This window comes from Dipodomys spectabilis, unplaced genomic scaffold (genome assembly GCF_019054845.1).
Source record: "Dipodomys spectabilis isolate Male_0828 unplaced genomic scaffold, ASM1905484v1 ptg000174l, whole genome shotgun sequence".
In the NCBI taxonomy this organism is placed as follows: Eukaryota; Metazoa; Chordata; class Mammalia; order Rodentia; family Heteromyidae; genus Dipodomys; species Dipodomys spectabilis.
The window spans coordinates 5705503-5726475 of record NW_024870851.1 but is presented as its reverse complement, the minus strand read 5'-3'; the positions used below and the strand labels follow the sequence as shown (position 1 = coordinate 5726475).

The window sequence follows — 20973 nt, the reverse complement described above, 5'->3', positions numbered from 1 at the left end:
AAACTAGAAATGTTCTTTGTATAGGACTGATAAAACAACTGAGCATGTCGTGGATGCCTTAGTTAATAAAGATTTTAGATAAACATAATGTTATTTTGAGCTGGGTCCGAGTGGCTCACACTTGTAACCTTAGACAAATCTGAGAGACTTATCTTCAGTTAATTAGCAAAAAAACAGTAAGCCGGGCACCTGTGGTTCACACCTGTAATCCTAGCTACTCAGGAGGCTGAGATCTGAGGATCATGGTTCAAAGCTAGCCTAGGTGGACAGTCTGGGAGACTCTTTATTTCCAATTAAGCATCAGAAAACCAGAAGTGGTGCTGTGGCTTAAGTGATAGAGCACTGGCCTTGAGCTGAATAGCTCAAGGACAGCACCCAGGCCCAACATTCAAGCCCCATGACTGACAAAACAACAACAACAACAACAACAACAAATACAGTAGTGGAGATGTTGCTCACTGGTAGAGTGTCAGTCTTTAGCAAAAAAGCTAAGTAAATGCATGAGGCCTTGAATTCAAGCTTTAATACTGGCATAAATGAAAACATTTGACTAAGTTTCTTATGTATGTACCTTGTGACTGCATTTGGAAGAATTGGATATAAAAATTTGATTATGTGAACTGACTTCTATTAGAATTATTGTTGGACACTTTTCAAGGTTTTCATAAGTGGTATCAATTTTATTCTGTCTATAACAGAACAAAAGTGTTCTTTTTATCTTTCAAGTATAGACTATGTAATAATAGACAGAAAATCTTTGTGGTATGCTTCTTCATGTTTTTACTTAAATTTGCTTACCATCTTTACTTTTGAAAAATTTTGTGTTTTTGGAAAAGTAAAATATTTAGTCATAAAATTCTTGGCTTATTTTTAGTATATATTTTTTCTGAGGAAATATATTATTATTTACAAAATGGCAAAAATGAGAATCAATTAAAATTCCTTCCTCTCATTTTCTCAAATTTGATGAGTTTGTTTGGGAGAAAATATATTATGAGACTACTTAATCATAGAGTTTATTTATTGGCTCTTAGATTTAAAATACTGAGAAAGAAGACACCAGGTTGTTATTGAACTGTTATGTAGCCCTCTTGTGGCCAAGTTTATACATTACAGCCAATTCCCTGTTTCAGTAAAATAAACTTTACTCTTTGTACTATGAAGCTGGATTTTAGTCATTAATTTTTTTTTCTTGACACATGCATCATATTCCAGAAAATCCTAATCCCAAAAGTGGCATTATTCCAGGCAGTTACAGCTTTGAATCAGTTTTATCAGCAGTAGCTGATTTTAAGGCTCCTGTTTTTGAACCTGGAGGTTCTATGCAACAAGGCATGTATACTCCCAAAGGTATGTTTACATACATAAATATGTTCCTCCAAAAATCAGTCTCTGAAGATGTTTGCTTTTTATTCATTTAGTTTTGTTTTCTTCTGTTCTTGTTTTATAAATTTATATCTTTAAGGTAACTAGTGATATTGCTTCCATTTATTTATAAATTTGGTTTTATGTTACAATAAGCCTTCTTAGTTGGCTCTAAATTATAAAAGGAACTTTAGATATGAAGTCTTACTTGTACACTTGATCATAAGTGAATAAATTATAGAACAAAAGAGTATTTAAGAACAGTAAAAGTTTAATTTTTAATTTTTTATTTTTTTGTGCCAGTTCTGGGGCTTGAACTCAGGGTCTGGGAACTATCTCTGAACTTTTTTTTTTTGCTCAAGATTAGTACTCTATCACTTGAACCATAGCTCCACTGCCAGCTTTTTGATGATTAATTGGAGATAGAGTCTCATAGGATTTCCTTTTCTAGGCTATCTTTGAACCACAGTTCTCAGATTTCAGCTTTCTGAGTACCTAGGATTATATGTGTGAGTCCCTGGTGCCCACTTTCAGCTTGTGTTTATAGTTCTTGTATTGAGCCTTGGTTTGACAAGTTTTTTATTTTCTTTAATTCACTATCCAGTTTTTGTTTTTTTAAATTTGTTGGTCCTGAGGCTTATCTGGACCTAGATGCTGTCCCTGAGCTTCTTTTGCTCAAGGCTAGCTCTCTACCTCTTGAGCCAGAGCATCATTTCTGGCTTTTTCTGAGTAGTTTGTTGGAGATAAAAGTATCACGGTCTTTTTGCCTGGGCTGGCTTTGAACTGGGATCCTCAGATCTCAGCCTCCTGATTAGCTAGGATTATAGGTGTGAGCCACTGGCACCCATCTACTATCCAGTTTTTAACTGGAGACAATTTAAAGTCTACATAGGATTCTAATAGCACTTAGAATTTGAATCTGTTTAAATACATAGGAACTTTTTCAATAAATAGTTGATTTTCTAGGTTTTTTCCCTAGGTGATATGCCTGACAAGAGTGAGAAATAGGTGAGGATATATTTTACTTTTCATTTTTGCTGAAGTTACAAATGTGTAGAGAAACAGTAGTGTGCTTCTTGACCCTTCATTATGTAAATGAGAATTAAATGTACATTCATATATTATACATAGTTTGTGCTGTGTTGGCTAAAGCATCAAAGCAAAGTTCAAACATGTGAATTTTGTGGAGTTCACAATGGGATATTATTGAACAGTTTCTGTTAAGTTCAAATTAGCTTAAGTTTCTTTCCAGGTCTTCAAATATGCAGAATTTGCTAGAGAGAATTAGAGGAGGAAAAGAAAAAAGCCCAAACAACTGAACATTTGAAAGAGACACTGTTAAGGCAATAGTTTCTAAAATTATTATTGTCAGATCATGTTTCAGAAGATTTTTGCCAGATATAAATATCATCTCTATTACATGTGTAGTATTTTTAGTATTTTCTTATAAAATGTTACGTTATCCTAACCATGATTATTAGGTAATGTGGTTTATTTTATCTTAAGATTTTCTAATACACATTAGAAATAGGTAATTAGTAAAAGAAGTTTCATACATTTGATACTTAAATCCATTTTGTATAGTATGAATTGTACACATACATAGAATAGTGACTCCCAATTAAATAGAGGGTAAGTTAACAATTTTAGCTATGGAGCAGAAAATATGGTTTATGAAGTTAGGCTAGAAAATCAACAGGTCATTTAATTTCTATTCTGTTTTCATGTTTTTTTCTTTGAGTACTTGCAGAGGTGTTAATGTATTGTTTTTCTTATTTTCTAGTAGACATTTTATAAATAGACAACAAAAACAAAGCAAAAATCCATCAATGAACCTAACAACTTCTTTTTTTTGGGGGGTCCGGTCGTGGGACCTGAACTCTGGGCCTAGGCTCTGTCCCTCAGCTCTTCAGCTCAAGGCTAGTGCTCTACCACTTGAGCCACAGTGCCACTTCCGACTTTTTTTCTTTTTGCTTATGTGGTACTGAGGAATTGAACCCAGGGCCTCATGCATGCAAGACAAGTGCTCTACCACTGAGCCACCTTCCCAGCCCCCATTTTTTTTTTTTTTTTTCTATACTGAGTTTGAACTTAGGGTCTGGAACTTGATAGTAAGGTGCTCTATCATTTGCACTAACACCCCTAGCTCTTTTTGGTTTTCATTTATATTTTGGATATGATCTTGCACTTTTTGCCTGGGACTGGTCTTGAACTGTGGTCCTCTTACACTTACTTCCTCTCTAGCTGGGATTACAGGCTTGCACCATCATGCCCGGCTTGTTTTTTGAAATGGAATCTTACTTTTTGCTGAGGTTTGCCTGGAATTATAGTCCTCCCAATTTCTATCTCATGAGTAGTTGGGATTATAGTTATGTGTTGTTGGGCCTGGCTATGAACTAACTTTCTATGGTAGGGCATTGTTATATTTCACAACTTCTGTTCACTAGTGTTTATAGAACATTTAAATTATTTTTAAGGTAATTGGACATACCAAAATTCCCTTGTTTCAAATGATTAGCTATTAAATAAACATATAGAGTTGTATAGTTTAACTAAATAGTCAAATTTTAGAACATTTCTTTTTTTTTTTTGTCTTTTCTTTTTTGGTACTGGGGATCAAACCCAAGACGTTGCACTTGCTAGGCAAGCGCTTTGCCACTGAGCTACATTCCAGCCCGAACATTTCTAATATTACAAAAAACCTTTTGGCCAGGCACTAGTGGTTCACACCTATAAATCTAGCTACTCAGGAGGCTGAGATCTGAGGGTCATGGTTCATAGCCAGCCTGGGCAGGAAAGTTCGTGAGACTCCCCAGTAGTCACAAAAAGTTAGAAGTGGAGCTGTTACTCCAAGTGTTAGAGTGCTAGCCGTGAGCATAAAAGCTTAGGGATGATGCTGAACCCCTGAGTTCAAGCCCTAGGATCTGCACATCTCCCTTCCTCCCCGTCGCACCCCCTGCCCCAAAACAAAAAAAGACACCTTGTACACTTGGAGTCACTTCCTGTTTCTACTCCTAGCTCCAAGCAACCACCAGTTACTAGCTGTATAGATTTTCCTTGTGTCAGCATTTTCTATAAATAGAATCATACAGTACGTGTACTTCTGCATCTGGCTTTTTCCATTCACCTTAAGTTCCTCTATTGTTAAATCTTTTATTAGTAGTTTCTTTTCATTAAGGGAGTTCATTGTATGGATATATCACTTTTTGTTTATGCATTCAGTAGTACTTGCACATCTTTCTTTCCATTCCCTTTTACTTTTATTTTCCTTTTATTGCAAGACTGGTACTCAAACTCCATACCTGATGCCTTGCTCTCTGGCTGGTGCTCTACTAACTGAGCCATATTTCTAACCACAAGGGTTGGCTATTTTTTTCCCCAGTCCCAGGGTCTTGAACTCAGGGACTGAGCGCTGTCCCTGAACCTCTTTGTGCTCAAGGCTAGTGCTCTTCCACTAGAGCCACAGCCCCACTTCTGACTTTTTTGAGTAGTTTATTGAGTCTCATGGGCACTTTTCTGCCAGGGGTTGCCTTGAACCATGATCCTCAGATCTCAGCCTCCTGATTATAGGTGTGAGCCATCGGTGCCTAGCTTTACTTGAACATTTTTAAGGAACATTCTTAATGATGAAATTGTGAATTTTAACTTACAAAAGTAGTCACAATATCAAACTTATTAAGGCAAGTCAATAATTTAAAATGTACTTAACAAAATAAGTAATTAGAGATTGGCTTTATTCCTAAGAAGTCAGTGTTCTGTTTCTACTTTTCTTTGTATAATAGCTGAAGTCTGGGATCAGGAGTTTGACCCTGTCATGGTCATTCTTCGAACAGTTTACCGTAGAGATGTGCAGTCTGCGATGGACAGATATACGGCATTGTAAGTCCATCAAGTCAACTAGTGTCATAATGGAGTATTTTCTGTTTATATAGAAAAGTTTCAGTTACAAGACTTATGATATATTTTGTATCTTTGAAGGGAAGATTACCTTAAAATTTTAAGGTTTTTTTTTTTTTTTTTTTTAAAAAGCAGTTTGGCTAAGATTTATGTAAAGGTCATTTCCAAAATTTGATGTTAATATGATAAAAATAAATTTTGTGGAACATAGTCACTACATGACAGGAAAGGAAATTTAGTTACTGTTTGATTAATAGATTTTTAGGTTTGGTTTTATGGCATTTTACTTTGGTACCAGCTGAGGAGGCACAAATTTAGAAAAATAAAATTGTCTGACATTAGAGATGTTGAATGTCTATAAAAAGTGTGTACAGAACTTGAAAACTGAACAATGGATTTGAGGAAGCCTTTGCACAGCATACCTTGAAGTGGCTCTGTAGACACTGTTGCCCTAATTGCTCTGCCTTTTTTTTTCCAGGATGATGGTAGTGGTAGTCATTTTGAGAATAATAGTAATAATAATAATAAAATATAGAACAAATTTAATGTTCTCTTTCACTTTGTAACTAATGATTAGGATTGGGTTGAAACTTTCAATGCCTTGAAGCAGTCTTTAGTTTATGTAAACAGTTAAGAAAAGTTTTAAAAATTATTACAAAGGTTATATGTAGAAGAGTTACTATTTTGTAAGTCAGGTAAAGAGTACATTTCTTTTTGGACAGTGTCACTCCTTGTAAACAGTTTTGAAGGGGAAATTTGTATTTAACAGTGCGTATTTATTAGATTCTTATTACATGTTTATCGAAAAACATAGTTTTATCTTACTTTCACTTAGAAAACTTTTCATTTAGTCTGAGCAATTTATTTCTTTTCTTTAGAGAACTGGTTCTCAGCTAGTGATGATGTTCATTTCCCAGGGAGCACTTGACATCACTGGCTTCTGGTGGATATAATGCCTGCGTCCCATAACTAGCAAATGCCTTGCCACAAATGTCATTGGTGCTAACATTGACAAACCTGGTTTAAACACATACTGACATGTAGGCACACCCTTTCTGTACTTTCTAATCAGTCTTGTATCATTAGTTGTTTAGACCTTTATGATATTTTGATTTATAACTACTTCACATAGTCAAACAAAATCATATGCCCAAAGCTATTTTCTAAAATATGTATTTTAAATTATTATAAAGGTGATGTACAGAGGGGTTACTGTCAGGTAATGAGTACATTTCTTTTTGAACAATGTCACCCCTTCCTTTGCTCTCTCCCACCAGGAAGTCCAAAGCTGTTTTGTTATCAGCTTTTCCACTTTTCTCTTTTGTTCTTTGGTTTTCCTAATTCAGTTTTCTCCATTTGGTTTGGGGTCACAGCACATTTTAGAATAATTTCTTACAAATATTTCTGAGGTAGTGTAATGTTTCTTAGCAGTTTGAAAATATATATTTTAAGAAAATGCATATTAAACAGTAATAATAGATGACAAATACACTCTGTAGTATTAAATTAAAGCCCTTTATGCATTTCTTTGTAAACTTATCTTTGAAATTTATGTGAAAGCTGTTAAATTTGTCTGATAGTAATTTTTTTTTTTTGGTCGGTCATGGGTCTTGAACTCTGGGCTTAGGCGCTGTCCTTGGGCTCTTCAGCTAAAGGCGAGCACCCTACCGCTTGAGCCACAGCACCACTTCGGGTTTTCTAGTGGTTTTTATTGGAGATTAGTCTCACGAACTTTCCTGCCCGGGCTGGCTTTGAACCATGATCCTCAGATCTTAGGATCAGAGTAGCTACGATTACAGGCGTGAGCCACCTGCGCCCGGCTTGTCTGATAGTATTTTATCTGCTTAAACACCATTTCCTTGAAGAGAGTATTAGTTTCTATGAAAAACTTAAATTTGTTGAAATTTGTTCTTTATATGAAATACAGTGACTGTACCTTTTGTGTGGCATTTCTCAATTGTTGTGTATTTGTATGAAGAGTTAACTGTTTCAGTTACTATTATAGCACAAATTAGGAAGATTCCCTAACCTGAATGAATATGTACTGGTGATTAGCTTTTCTTTTAGCTTTAACGAACAAAAATGTCATTATTATTTTTATTGATTGAGATTCCTTCTTATTTACAAAAGAAAACAGAAAAGTTTTTGAAGAGCAATAACCAAAATAGTTGGGTAAATTAAAACTGTTGTATTCTCAGACACTATAGCTTGGTGCCAGGCACTTTGTAGGCAGTAAATATTTGTTAGAATATATTTTTTTTGTGCCGAAAGTTTAAGCAGAAATAAGCTAGATTTCCCCCCTGATTTCTGGAAAAGGTCTTTCAGATCTAGTCTAGCTTCTACGAAAGTGTCTCTGTTGCTGTCACTGAAAGAAGTGATGAGGGAACAGCATAAGAAGGCCTGGAAGAGTAGAGGGGATGGTCCTGTAACCTTCTCCACTCCCAGAAAACTTTCATGGACAGCTCAGAACTTAAACCAGTCACTGAATGAAAAAAAAAAACCTACCCATTTACTGTTAGATGTTAGGTATGAGGACATTGAAACCCTAGAAGCTCAGTAAAATATATTTGGTAATGGTAGTGTTGGAAGTATGGTCTAGGCCTTGTCTAAGAGACCAAATGACTTTATGTAAGTAGCAATATTGAATTCAATTGGAAAATAAAATTTTTGTACTGTAAATTCTATTGCTTCTCATTTCTCATCTTGAAAGTTAATGGCCGCTGTCATTTCAAAATATAATTTATAAATTTGTCTATGTATCATTTTTGTCTCCAACTGCCAGTCATTAGGTGTTGATTTCAGTCACTTAAAATTCCTTTTTGTTGCCATATAGTATTTTATTTGCATTAGTACTCCATTAATGCTTTTGAAAAGAGCAGTTAGAATGATATATTACAAACTGTCTTGAATAAATATATAACCTTTTTTTTGTAATGTTTTATTAAGCTATTTGGGAATAGTGCTTAAAGCAAAGAAAATAATAACCAAAAATTGCTTTTCTTTGCCAAATGAAATGAATAGTTGAAATAGTTCATGATGTTAGTTGTTTTGAAAATTATGATTATATAGGAATACTATATAGTATTGTGTAGAAATTTTTTTTTTTTTTTTGTCGGTCGTGGAGCTTGAACTCGGCCTGGGCGCTGTCCCTCAGCTCTTCAAGCTCAAGGCGAGCGCTCTACCACTTGAGCTACAGCGCCACTTCCGGTTTTCTGGTGGTTTATTGGAGATAGGAGTCTCACGGTCTCTCCTGCCCGGGCTGGCTTTGAACCGCGATTCTCAGATCTCAGCCTCCTGAGTAGCTAGGATTACAGGCGTGAGCCACCAGCGCCCGGCTTTTTGAAATTTTTTCTTTATAAAAAGAAAACAGTTACTTTTATGACACTCTTAGTCACAGAGGCAGCTTATTTCTCTGAGGTATAAATGCTTATTTTTAAAGACTTTTCCCTATACCTACATAGTATTTCTTTTCTATAAAATCTATCTATTGTTCAGTCTTTAGCTTCCGTATGGTCTAATAATGCTGGTCACATATTATTAAGAGCTGATTGTTTTGGTGAAGCTTGTAGATACTCAATTTTGGTATATGGTGAATTTATGTATGCAGGTTTATAGAGTGAGATCTTTTCATTCTATTCAGAGTTCTCAGAGAAGTACTTTCAAATATTACTCAAAAGATAGTTTGATTGCTGTATTCTGTGAATGGAATGGAAATCAAGGCCTAGGGGTTCTGAATCAAATATCCTATAGCTTTAATCTCCTATCCTCATATCTTTAACCAGGCTTGGAGTTTTACCTTCTCTGGAGATAGTCCTCCCTTTAGAATTCTAGAGCAGAAATGGAGAGCAATTTTCATTCAATTCTTTTTTTTTTTTTTCCTTTTTGCTTATGTGGTGCTGGGGAATTGAACCCAGGGCCTCAGGCATACAAGGCAAGCGCTCTACCACTGAGCCACCTTCCCAGCCCCTTCATTCAATTCTTATCTTAGCCTTCTACCTCCTCACCTTGCAGTTACTGTGGTCTAGGTATTATTGATTTCTTTGCCTGTTTTTAATATTTTGATGGTGCTAGTTTTGAATTGAGGGCCTCACATTTGTAAGATAGACACTCTTATCACTTGAGCCATATTTCTAGCTTCTTTTGCTTTAGGTTATTTCTACATTTCTTACTTTATACCTTGGCTGGCTAGGGATCACAGTCCTCATATTTTTCAAGTAGTTGGAAAATTGAGCATGGTATGTGGCTTGCTTGTTGAGATGGGATCTTGCTAATTTTTGCCCTGACTGATCTCAAACTGAGATCTTTCCAATCTCTGCTTGCCAGATAGCTGGGATTATAGCAAGTGTCCCATACTTGGCCTCTTTTTTTTTTTTTTTGTCAGTTGTTGGGCTTGAATTCTGAGCTGTCTCTGAGCTCTTTTGCTCAAGGATCCTGTTCTAGCACTTTAAGCCACAGCTCCACTTCCAATTTTCTGGTGGTTAATTGGAAATGAGAGTCTCATAGACTTTCTTGCCCTGGCTGGTTAACTGCAGTCCTCAGATCTCAGCCTCCTGAGTAGCTAGGATTACAGAGGCATGTGTCACCAGTGCCGGGATGGCTCTTTTATTTATTAAATCTCAATAGCTTTTGAGATTCTGAGTACAAAATTTACCAGATAAATGATTTTCAGACTTCTCCCATCACTCTGTGATATGGCTTTTCACTTACATGATGGTTGTTTCAGTACTGGGAATTGAACCCAAGGCATCACGTATGCTGGGCAGACATTTTACTTGAGCTTTGCCCCCAGGCCTTTCTTTTTTTTGTTGTTGTTGTTGGTTGTGGGGCTTGAGCTCAGGGCCTTGACACTGTCCCTGAGCTTTTGTGCTCAAGGGTAGTGCTTTACCACTTTGAGCCACAGTACCACTTCCGGTTTTTTGGGGGGGTTTATTGGAGATAAGAGGCTCAGGGACTTTCCTGTCTGGGCTGGCTTTGAACTGCAATCCTCAGCTCTCAGCCTCCTGAGTAGATAGAGTTATAGATGTGAACCACTGGCTTCAGGCCTTTGTTTTTGAAATAGGGTTTCCCTAATTTTATCTTGGCTGGCTTTGAGTTTGAGATCCTTCTACATCCTTCTCCCACTAGCTAAGATTTCAGGCATGTTCTACCATGACTACCTTTTAAAAAAGAATTGGCTTATATCAGTTATACAAGAGAGAAGCATTTCATAATTACATCTCTACCCATGTTTACACTGTTTTCCAATTAGTCTCATCCTCCTGTATCATGTTCCCTGCCCCCTATTCTCTAATCAATAGTGTTCCTAACAGGTTTCCTTGTTGCATTTTTATAGTTGGAAATAGTCAATTTCAGCAGTATTCAGTCTTCTTTATCCTCCCCGCTACAGGTTTACCTCCCACCCATTAGTCCCTACCTACCCATAGAATGTTACACTTGGTTTCTTGTTTAACCAACTAAACAATGACATATGTTTCTTGTTTGTTGATGCATTCATATGTACATGTCCATATTATAAATGTCTTTTAGGCCTGGCTTCCATGAGAACATGATATTTTGTTTTTTGGGCTTGTCTCAAGATGTCCTCTATTTTTCTACAAATCATGTGATTTCACTTTTGTTTATGGCTGTGTAATATGCCATAGAGTAAATATACTACAACTTCTTTATTTATTTGTTATTGGGCACCTCAGCTATTTTAAACAAGGGTTTTGATAAACATCGATATGCAGGTGTTTTTCAGGTATATTGGTATTTCTCCTTCATATATATGCTGAATAGTCATGCCTAGCTTTTAATCTTTTAGAAAATATTTAAGGTTATAAATTTCCTTCCAAATACTGATTTGGCTGTTTTTTTTTTTTTTTTTTTTTGGGTCCGGTTGTGGGGCCTGAACTCTGGGCCTGGGCGCTGTCCCTCAGCTTTTCAGCTCAAGGCTAGCACTCTACCACTTGAGCCACAGCACCACTTCCGGCTTTTTTCTTTTTGCTTATGTGGTGCTGAGGAATCGAACCTAGGACCTTATGCATGCAAGGCAAGCGCTCTACCACTGAGCCACCTTCCCAGCCCATGGCTGCATTTTATAATGTTTATTAAATAGTTAAGATCCTAAATTTAAGTTTTTTTTTCTAAGTCTTCCTTCTCTGTCTTCCTCTCTTCTTCTCCTTCCTCTTCCCCTGTTTCATCCCATCTCCCTGTCTTTCTCTTTCCCTTTTCCTTCCTACTCCTCTCCTCTTTCCAGCAACTCACTCACTTGCTAGGCAAGAACTGTGCCACTCATCATGCTCCTAGCCTTTTGAGACCATGATCCTCCTATTTATACCTCCTATATAACTAGGATGGCAAGTATGCCACTATGCCTGGCTTATTGGAGATACGGTTTTGCTAAATTTTTCCTAGGCTGGTCTTGAACCATGATCCTCCTGATCTCTGCCTCCCAAGTAGCTGGGATTTCAGGCATGAACCACCATTTCTGACTTTGTTAGGATTTTAATAATCTTTTAATTAAAAACCTATAGTGTTTTAGAATATTTGCATGTCACTGGGTATCAGTGGCTCTTACTTGTAATCCTTAGCACTCAGGAGGTTGAGATCAGAGGATTGGGTTCAAAGCATGCTTGGGCAGAAAAGTCCTCAGGACATCATCTCCAGTTAACCAGCAGAATTTAACACTGGAGACATGGCTCAAGTGGTAGAATTCAAACCATGAGCAAGCAAGCAGTGCAAGAGCTCAAGGCCCTGAGTTAAAGCCATATGTCATCACACATGAAAAGACTGTTTAGTTTTGGATTATCTTTTTTTTTTTTTTGTCGGTCGTGGGGTTTGAACTCTGGGCCTGAGTGCTGTCCCTAAGCTCTTCAGCTCAAGGCGAGCACTTTATCACTTGAGCTACAGTGCCACTTCCGGTTTTCTGGTGGTTTATTGGAAATAAGAGTCTCATGGACTTTCCTGCCTGGACTGGCTTTGAACCGTGATCCTCAGATCTCAGTCTCCTGAATAGCTAGGGTTACAGGTGTGATCTACTGTCATCTGGCAAGAATTAGCTTTCATGTCAGTTTAGTCTCTGGGTTTTGTATGAGCACCTGTGTTCTACCAACTCATGGACTTTAAAACCACTAACAGTGTAAATGCTCATTGTTAATTATGAGGGACTCTACTTTTTTAGTTCAAAGATGCATTTAAAAGATTTTATTTAGGGCTGGGAAGGTGGCTCAGTGGTAAAGTGCTTGCCTTGCATGCATGAGGCCCTGGGTTCGATTCCTCAGCACCACATAGCAGAAAAAGCTGGAAGTGGCACTGTGGCTCAAGTGGTAGAGCACTAGCCTTGAGCTGAAGAGCTGAGAGACAGTGGCCAGGCCCAGAGTTCAGGCCCCACAACTGGCCAAAAAAAAAAAAAGGATTTTATTTAATTTTTAAAAATTATCTTTAAGTAGTTGTAGAAAGATGATGATGCATCTTGATCAGTGTCACCTATTCCATGGTTGTCCCCAATCATTCCTAACCTCAAAGATTATATTTTATATTTCATTCAAAATTTTCAGTCATTGGTAGTGGGAGAATTTTTTGTTTTGGCCAGTTGTTATAAAAAATGTATTTACTGAGTAGTTCGGTTATATTCTTTTTGTTCATTTATTTTGGTTTTCATTTTTATATTCATGTGCTTTCTAGTTTTCAACTTAGTTTTTTCTACTTGTTTATTTTTTTTAATAGAAAAGTAATGTTGCTTGTGTGCAGAGTAGCTGTATGTTTGCCATTTTAAAAGTAATGATTAAAAATACTACTTAGTAAAATGTGACAGAGACTAATGTAAATCACTGTTTTAACTTTAATTTTGAGTCTATTATATAATTTTGGTTTTATATTATTTTTACAGTTTAAAACAAAGTGGAAAATTTCCTGGAAATCCTTGGCCTCCCTATAAGAAAAGGACATCACTCCATCCTAGCTATAAAGGTCTCATGAGACTTTTACACTGTAAAACTTTACACATTGTGCTATTCACTCTGCTTTACAAGGTACAGTACTAATTTGAATAGAATGGCTTAAATTAGAATTTATAATTACACTTCCCATGTAAAAGGTCTAAAGAAATAATATTATATAAAAGTACCACTTATAAAGCAAAGTGCATTAATACATTTAAGATGTATGAAGATATGTTATAATTGCATATATGTGACTTCCAAGTTGAAAATAACGACATTACTACACTATTTTTTTTAGGATATTGTTCATCTTATTCACTTTCAAATAAGGGTATTTATAGCTTCTATAGAATAAGAAGTGAAATGTGGTGGCACCATAGGTATTATAGAATGAACTAAGGGACCAAACAACCACTGATACTGCTAAATGACAAAACCAAAATGGCAGCTGTGTAGAGTGACCTCTGTTTCATATGGTTCTCTTTGTTTTTTTCTCATAAGTATTGTGACACAGAGAGATTTGAGTAGGGCTCCTATGTGGCAATATTGAAAACATTTTTTATGAACACTTTAGAAAGTAACTCAAAAGATGCTTTCTTGGGGCTGGGAAGGTGGCTCAGTGGTAGAGTGCTTGCCTTGCATGCATGAAGCCCTCCTCAGCACCACATAAGCAAAAAAAGCCAGAAGTGGTGCTGTAGCTCTAGTGGTCAAGCACTAGCCTTGAGCTGAAGAGCTGAGGGACAGCACCCAGGCCCAGAGTTCAGGCCCATGACTGACAAAAAAAAAAAAAAAGGAAAAAAAAAAGATGCTTTCTTTGCTTGTGTTACATAGAAACTTTACCTGTAGAATCTTTCTCACACAAACCCGACCTACTCATTTGATTCATACCAATTTTGTACTAAGAAATTATATGAAACGTAGAATATGTGCCTGTGCATGTGTGTATATGTATGTATGTGTAGACTTAGATTTCTATGATCTAATTTGCATGAGAGATAGAAGATAAATATATCTATGTCGTATACATAAAATAACTGCAGCATCTGTCAAATGTAGACATAATTATTGTGCAAGTTAGAACAAAGATACTGTTTTACTCCTCTTTAATTTGAAAAAGTGAAAATTAAAAACACTTCAAAAGTGAGCATATTCCAATTGATATGTACCAAAAAAAAACCAAGAAATTTTAATTAAGGAAATACACATTAAATTTATTCAAGTAGACATTTTAGTTTTTCTCCCAAGTCTTTTGCATTTCTGTACTCGTTTTCCTTTCAACTTTTCCTGTGACCAATTTTTCATTTCACTTACAAAGTTACTTTGTTTGAGATTTAAAGACCACCAGTGTTTCAAAAAAATTGTCCAGGAATGCTTTTTAAAATTACTTTCCAAGGGCTGGGAAGGTGGCTCAGTGGTAGAGCGCTTGCCTTGCATGCCTGAGGCCCTGGGTTCGATTCCTCAGCACCACATAAGCAAAATGAAAAAAAAGCTGGAAGTGGCGCTGTGGTTCAAGTGGTAGAGTGCTAGCCTTGAGCTGAGGAGCTGAGGGACAGTGCCCAGGCCCAGAATTCAGGCCCACGACCGGACCCAAAATAAAAAATTACTTTCCAAGAGTATTATTCAGGAAAATCATTTAAAGTGTTCTTTTCCTTCATTAGAATTTCTTTTCTTAATAAAAAGTTGTTTGTGTTCATTTTATAAATAAACATTTGAATTTTTTTCTCAGTGCTATATTTGTCTTTTAAATGCTTTATACATACATGCCAACATTACTTTAAGTCTAACAAAAGGCTTTCATGAACAAAAGTCTGGTTATTATTCTTATTATTCAGTATGAAAATTGAGTTTTGGAGGTTAACTGGTTCAAATGGTAAAATTGAGTATGGTTTATCAATAGCAATTCATGAAAAATTGAGGAAGCCTTAACTGTAAATGACTTACCATCTTTTAAGTTACATTTCAGGTTTCAGGATTTGCTGAATTGTAAAGTAATATTTGATCAAAAAGACCAAAAAGTTTCTTTTGTTCTAAGACATAATGAAAAAATTTAAAGCTAGTTTTTTTAATGATAGTTTTTCTGACTATAGCATTTATAATAAAAGTTATTGACATTTAATAAGGCATGACTCAGTAGTAGAGTACCTGCCTAGCAAGAGTGAAGTCTTGAATTTAAACCTCAATACCTCCAAAACAAGGTAGGTTTTGAGAGCCTATGTTTCTCACCAATTTGCCATACAAGAGATGAATGGAAAAGCTCTCTCTGAAGTTAAATGTTAGGATGTCAGTTGAATGAAGTCTATTTTTCAATTGTAATAGATTAGGTCCTAAGTAACTAAGTTCTCTTCTCATGTTCTCAGCAGTTTGGACAATTTCTGTGAGGCTCAGCCAGCTCTCTTCTCTTTTTCTCTTATTATTTTACCTATAACTGATAGTACCACTTCCTACAGAATATTTTCTTTTCTATCATTTGGCCAGATGGCCTTTTTTCTAAAGAGGACAAGAAGTTAGTTTCTTAAAATATTTTAGGTATTTCTGATCAGTAGTCTCTCACACTATATTGAATGAATGTTTAAGGAGCCTGGAAATTCTCTAAGAGATACATAAAACTTGTATACATTATGAAATATAGATCTAAGGTCAGTATCAGATTTTCATCAGTGAAGAGACTCTAATCACTTTCATTTCTTTTTTCTTCATGTAAAACTCACATTAATATATACATTTGAACAGCCATTTCCAGTATGCTTAGGCTCAGAACTTAAATTTTACAGATAGATTCTAGGAACAGTAATGTTTCATAAAGCCTTCTTTTGCTCCCAGTTATATGCTAGGTGTTATACTAAGCACATTTGCATTTGCGCAAATTACATTTTATTTAACAAATATTTATCTAGTATCATTGTCCTCAGAAGACTCTCAGCAAATCAGGACATTAAATATTCTTTTTACCTTATTAAGTGCTAATACATTTATATTAATTTTAGTGGGTTGTATAATAATGTGTTAATGTTTGTGAAATATGAAAGTTTCTATTTGTAGGTAGTGCCTTCAAAGGACATCTGTAGTTTGGTTTTACTTTCTCTTTTCCCAAGATGTAATTTTACTTGAATTCTTGGTTTTTATGTACTTGTATTTTTTTTTTTATCTGTGTTCAAATGTTTTTGGGGAAAATAATTATGAGATCTTTTTTTCCCTTTTCAAAGATTCTGATGGATCATCAAAATCTATCAGAACATGTGCTCTGCATGGTTTTATATCTGATTGAACTAGGACTTGAAAATTCTACTGGAGATGAATCAGATGAAGAAGTAAGTATTTTCTTATATTTCAGAATTTTTAGATAGGAGAAAAACCCTGTTTTTAGGTAGTTTCCAGGATTATTCATATTTACATAAGGTCTCAACAACCAATAGAAGAGGTTTTGATCTTCAAATATATATGATCTTATAGAGATTTCGTTCATATTGACAGTATTACTTTACTTATGGAACTTTGGAATTTGAGATTTATCATATCACAAAAGTTAAGGAAAGCGGTTAATGCATTTTTTACTGTTAAAATAAGAACACTGCTGGTAAATAATGATTAAGATAATAGTGTAGAAATTGTATTACTTTCATTAGTGCTTTTTTTAGTAACACATTCTTTCTGAAAACATTTTAAAGTAATGGAATAAATGTTATGGGAGAATGCTAACTTAAGAATACAAGTTGTTGCTGGGTGCTGGTGGCTCATGCCTGTCTGTAATCCTAGCTATTCAGGAGGCTGAGATCTGAGGATCAGAGTTCGAAGCCAGCCCAGGCAGAAAAGTCCCTGAGATTCTTATCTCCAATAAACTACTCAGAAAAAGCTGGAAGTGATGCTGTGGCTTAATTGGTAGAGTGCTAGCCTTGAGCACAAAGAGGCTCAGGGACAGTGCCCAGACTCTGAATCTAAGCCTCAGGACTGTCAAAGCAAACAAAAAAACCCAAAAAAACCTCACACAAGTTGCTGATGTACTTTAGGGCTTTACAAGTGTTATTTTCAAAAAAGCACTTGTTACAAATTAGTTTTACAAGTGTAAGTTTCTTCTCATCCCAAAACACAAAGTGTAAAGGGAAAATAGGAAGTACTTTTTAGTCTATATTGAGTCAACATATATTCTTTCTTAGATAGTAAAAGCTCATTAAGATTCCTTCAAGATTTGGAGCCAGCCTATGTAGATATATCCTAGATACTTTTTTTTTTCTCTCTCTCTTTTTTCCCCTGTTCTGGCACTAGGGTTGAACTCAGGGCTTCAGGCTCTTACTTTTTTTGTTCATAGCTGGTGCTGTACCACTTGAACCTCACTTCCATTTCCAGCTTTTTGCTAGTTAATTGGAGATAAAAATCTCACAGATTTCTGGCAAATCTGGCTTTGAACTGTGATCCTCAGATCTTAGCCTCCTGATTAGGTAGGGTTACAGGTATGAGCCACCAGTGCCTTCTCCAATAGACTCTTTATTTTTATTTTATTTTATTTTTTTCTTTATTTTTAATTAACTTGAAAAAAGTTGGAAGTTGGGACATGTCCAAGTGGTAGAGAACCACCCATAAGTAAAAAATCTGAGCAAGTATAAGAGGCCGTCAGGCTTCAGTGTCAGCACCAAAAAAAAGAAAAAAAATTTCTTCAAGACCAAATCTTATTTGTGGTTGATTTTTTTCCGACTTACTTTGTTCATTAATTTGAAGTGGCACTATTTAACCATGATTATTACTAATGGCCAGTGGTATCTTGTAATGTCCAGTATTTCCAGATTGAAAATGGTATTTTTCATGAGTATGCTAATTCCAGAGAATTTAGCTATAAAACTTATTTATTTTTGAATTTGGTTATTTTATTTATCCATTTTATAATTAATGGGTGAGACTATTTAGGACTATGGCAGGCTTGTTAATTTTCCATTGAACCTCAGGCCTGATAGGACAAACTTTCATATTTATTTATTTTTTAAATGTTTTAGGTGACAGTAGGGGGACCAGAACGTTGTCATGACAGTTGGTTCCCTGGCAGTAACTTAGTATCAAATATGCGACACTTTATAAACTATGTTAGAGTGAGAGTTCCAGACACTGCTCCAGAAGTGAAGAGAGACTCACCTGCAACTACTAGCTCTGAGAGCTTGGGTTCTCTACAAGTAAGTACAAAAGTGAGGGGAGAAGAAAAAACTAAAAAGGAAAACCATCATGTTGAGATACATTGTTTATATCACCATATGATCCCTAAAAGAAAAAAAATGTGATTATGGATAACTAAAAACTGTCTTTTATTTCCTCTGATATATCTAAGCAACTTCTGCCTCACCAGTCTTTATCCTTTAATCTGTCAGAGTTCACGACGGCCTAGAGTTCTTCAAAGAGAGGTAGATGTGTATGATGTTTGCATTAATGCAATATGGCTTTAACTGAAACTGGGAAAAACACTTTGAAGTATTGTGTGTGTGTGTGTGTGCATTTGATTAATGCTGTTCAAATAAGTTTCCTTATTTTCAGTTTTTTTATGTCAATAAGATGATTTAAGTTTAATTTTAAAAGAAAGTTTATATTATTGACCCCCAAAATAACACTGAGAATTTAATAGTGCATTTTTCTTACTAGTGTTAGAGATATTTTATAGGCAGAACATTTGGTCTTGTAACAGTATTACTAACATCTTATAAATGATTTCCTAAATCAATAATTTAATTGCTGGCAGCATGCCCATTTAAAAAAGGTTTTTTTTTTTTTGCTTATATGGCAATTAATTAACTTTTATACAGTAAGTGTATAAAAACTTAGGCTAGTGTTTTTAGACTTTGTGAAATAGCTCTCTCATTGCATGTAGCTTAATTTTAAAAAGTAGAAATGAAAATCTTGAATTGACATGCTAAATAATTACATGTAAGCAGCTTTGATTTCTACAAACTAGATTTTTGTGAGTAGACATAATTGAATTGACATTTCTTATAATACATTCTATATGTAGAGAAGTTTTTTTTAAATGTAATTTGGTTGTGAATATAGTAAAGAGTTTTAATTAAAAGCCTGCAGCTTTTGTCAGAGGTAACTTTTACCCCTAATGCTATACTGTATTAAAATAAACAACAACAAATGAAATACATTAAACTGACTCATATTAAGATGATTTCTAAAAGCTCTAATGCAGTTAAACTGTTTGTAAGATAAATTATTGAGAAAAATAATTAAAACTACTTATTCACATAACAAATCAGTGATATTCAAACAAATATTTTTGCTATTTTATCCATACATTTCAATTTAATAACTGTTTGTTAGAAGTAATTTTAAACTTTTTTTTTTTTTTGCCAGTCTTGGGGCTTGAATTCTGGGCCTGGGCATGTCCCTGGGCTTTTGTTTGCTCAAGGTTCTATCACTTGAGCTATAGTGCTCCTTATATTTTTTTCTGTGATTAATTGGAGATAAGAGTCTCAGGGATTTTCCTGCCTGGGCTGGCTTCCAACCACAGTCCTCAGATCTCAGCCTCCTGAGTAGTGAGGATTAAATGTGTGAGCCACCAGTACCCAGCAATTTTAAACTTTTGAAGTTATTTAAGAGAAATTAATTACCAGTTCAGATTCATTAACATAAACATTTAAGAAATTAGTCTGTTTTCTTAACTGGAAACTAGCAGTCTTTTAGAAATTAGTAAAGGGTTTTCATAGTTTTCTTGATGACTAGTAACTACTACAGGTATTCTCTTAAACTGAGGAGAAATTTCGTTTATGATTTCCCTTTCACATGGGTAGAAGTATTGCTTACACTTTGTATTTTTTCTCTGGTAGAAAAGTGCAGGAGGTTTAGAAAGAGATTTTATTGCTGATAGTCTCCTTTTCCTTATTTCTTTTTCCAGATTGAGTGGGCTAAGTCTGTTTGAGAAAGAGAAGTGAAGGGACAGATTAATTTGAAGAGCAAATCTATTGAATAAACCTTTGGGTGAAACTTTGAGATTCCCTTTGCAAAATTTAGTGACATGTATGTTTAGTTTTAGAATTTATATTGAATAACTTTCTCTCTCTCTCTCTCTCTCTCTCTCTCTCTCTCTCTCTCTCTCCTCTTTCTCTCTCTCTCTCTCTCCTCTTTCTCTCTTATTGTCTCCCTCTCCTTTCTCATTTTTTTCACTGGTAGAATTCTGGCACAGCTCAAGTTTTCAGCTTAGTAGCAGAACGTAGAAAGAAATTTCAGGAGATTATCAATCGCAGTAGCAGTGAAGCAAATCAGGTGGTTCGTCCCAAAACTTCAAATAAATGGTCTGCTCCTGGTTCAACTCCCCAGTTAACAACAGCCATTTTGGAAATAAAGGAAAGCATATTGTCTTTGTTAATTAAACTTCACCACAAACTCTCAGGAAAACAGAACTCCTACTATCCTCCTTGGCTTGATGACATAGAGATTTTAATCCAACCGGAATTTCCTAAATACAGTCATGGAGATGGTATAACTGCAGTAGAAAGAATTTTGCTGAAAGCTGCATTGCAAAGCAGAATGAATAAACGCATCATTGAAGAGATATGTAGAAAAGTAACACCTCCTGTACCACCCAAAAAAATAACTGCAGCAGAGAAGAAAACTCTGGACAAGGAGGAAAGGTAATTTTAAAAAGAGTTTTAAAAATTCATAGTACAGTTGAAGATTTGATTTGTTTCCTGTTTTGGTCATCTAAGCATAATCAGCTAGATATTTTAGCAGCAATAATCATGACTGATTAGATTATATGTATTATAAATGGAATTGAATAGGTTGCTTAAACATGTATTATGATGAGTTCCTTTAA

General features: G+C 35.3%; 1 protein-coding gene across 3 annotated transcripts in view; it reads left to right on the top strand.

Annotated features, from left to right (window-relative positions):
* The window catches only part of Ubr3 (ubiquitin protein ligase E3 component n-recognin 3), a 179880-nt gene that overhangs the window by 82127 nt on the left and 76780 nt on the right, over nucleotides 1-20973 (top strand). For all 3 annotated transcript variants that reach the window (XM_042694038.1, XM_042694039.1, XM_042694037.1), the window contains exons 18-23: nucleotides 1209-1350; nucleotides 5148-5244; nucleotides 13133-13274; nucleotides 16388-16492; nucleotides 18167-18340; nucleotides 20328-20788. In XM_042694038.1, the coding sequence (XP_042549972.1) occupies nucleotides 1209-1350; nucleotides 5148-5244; nucleotides 13133-13274; nucleotides 16388-16492; nucleotides 18167-18340; nucleotides 20328-20788 (1121 nt within the window). The remainder of the gene's footprint in view (nucleotides 1-1208; nucleotides 1351-5147; nucleotides 5245-13132; nucleotides 13275-16387; nucleotides 16493-18166; nucleotides 18341-20327; nucleotides 20789-20973) is intronic.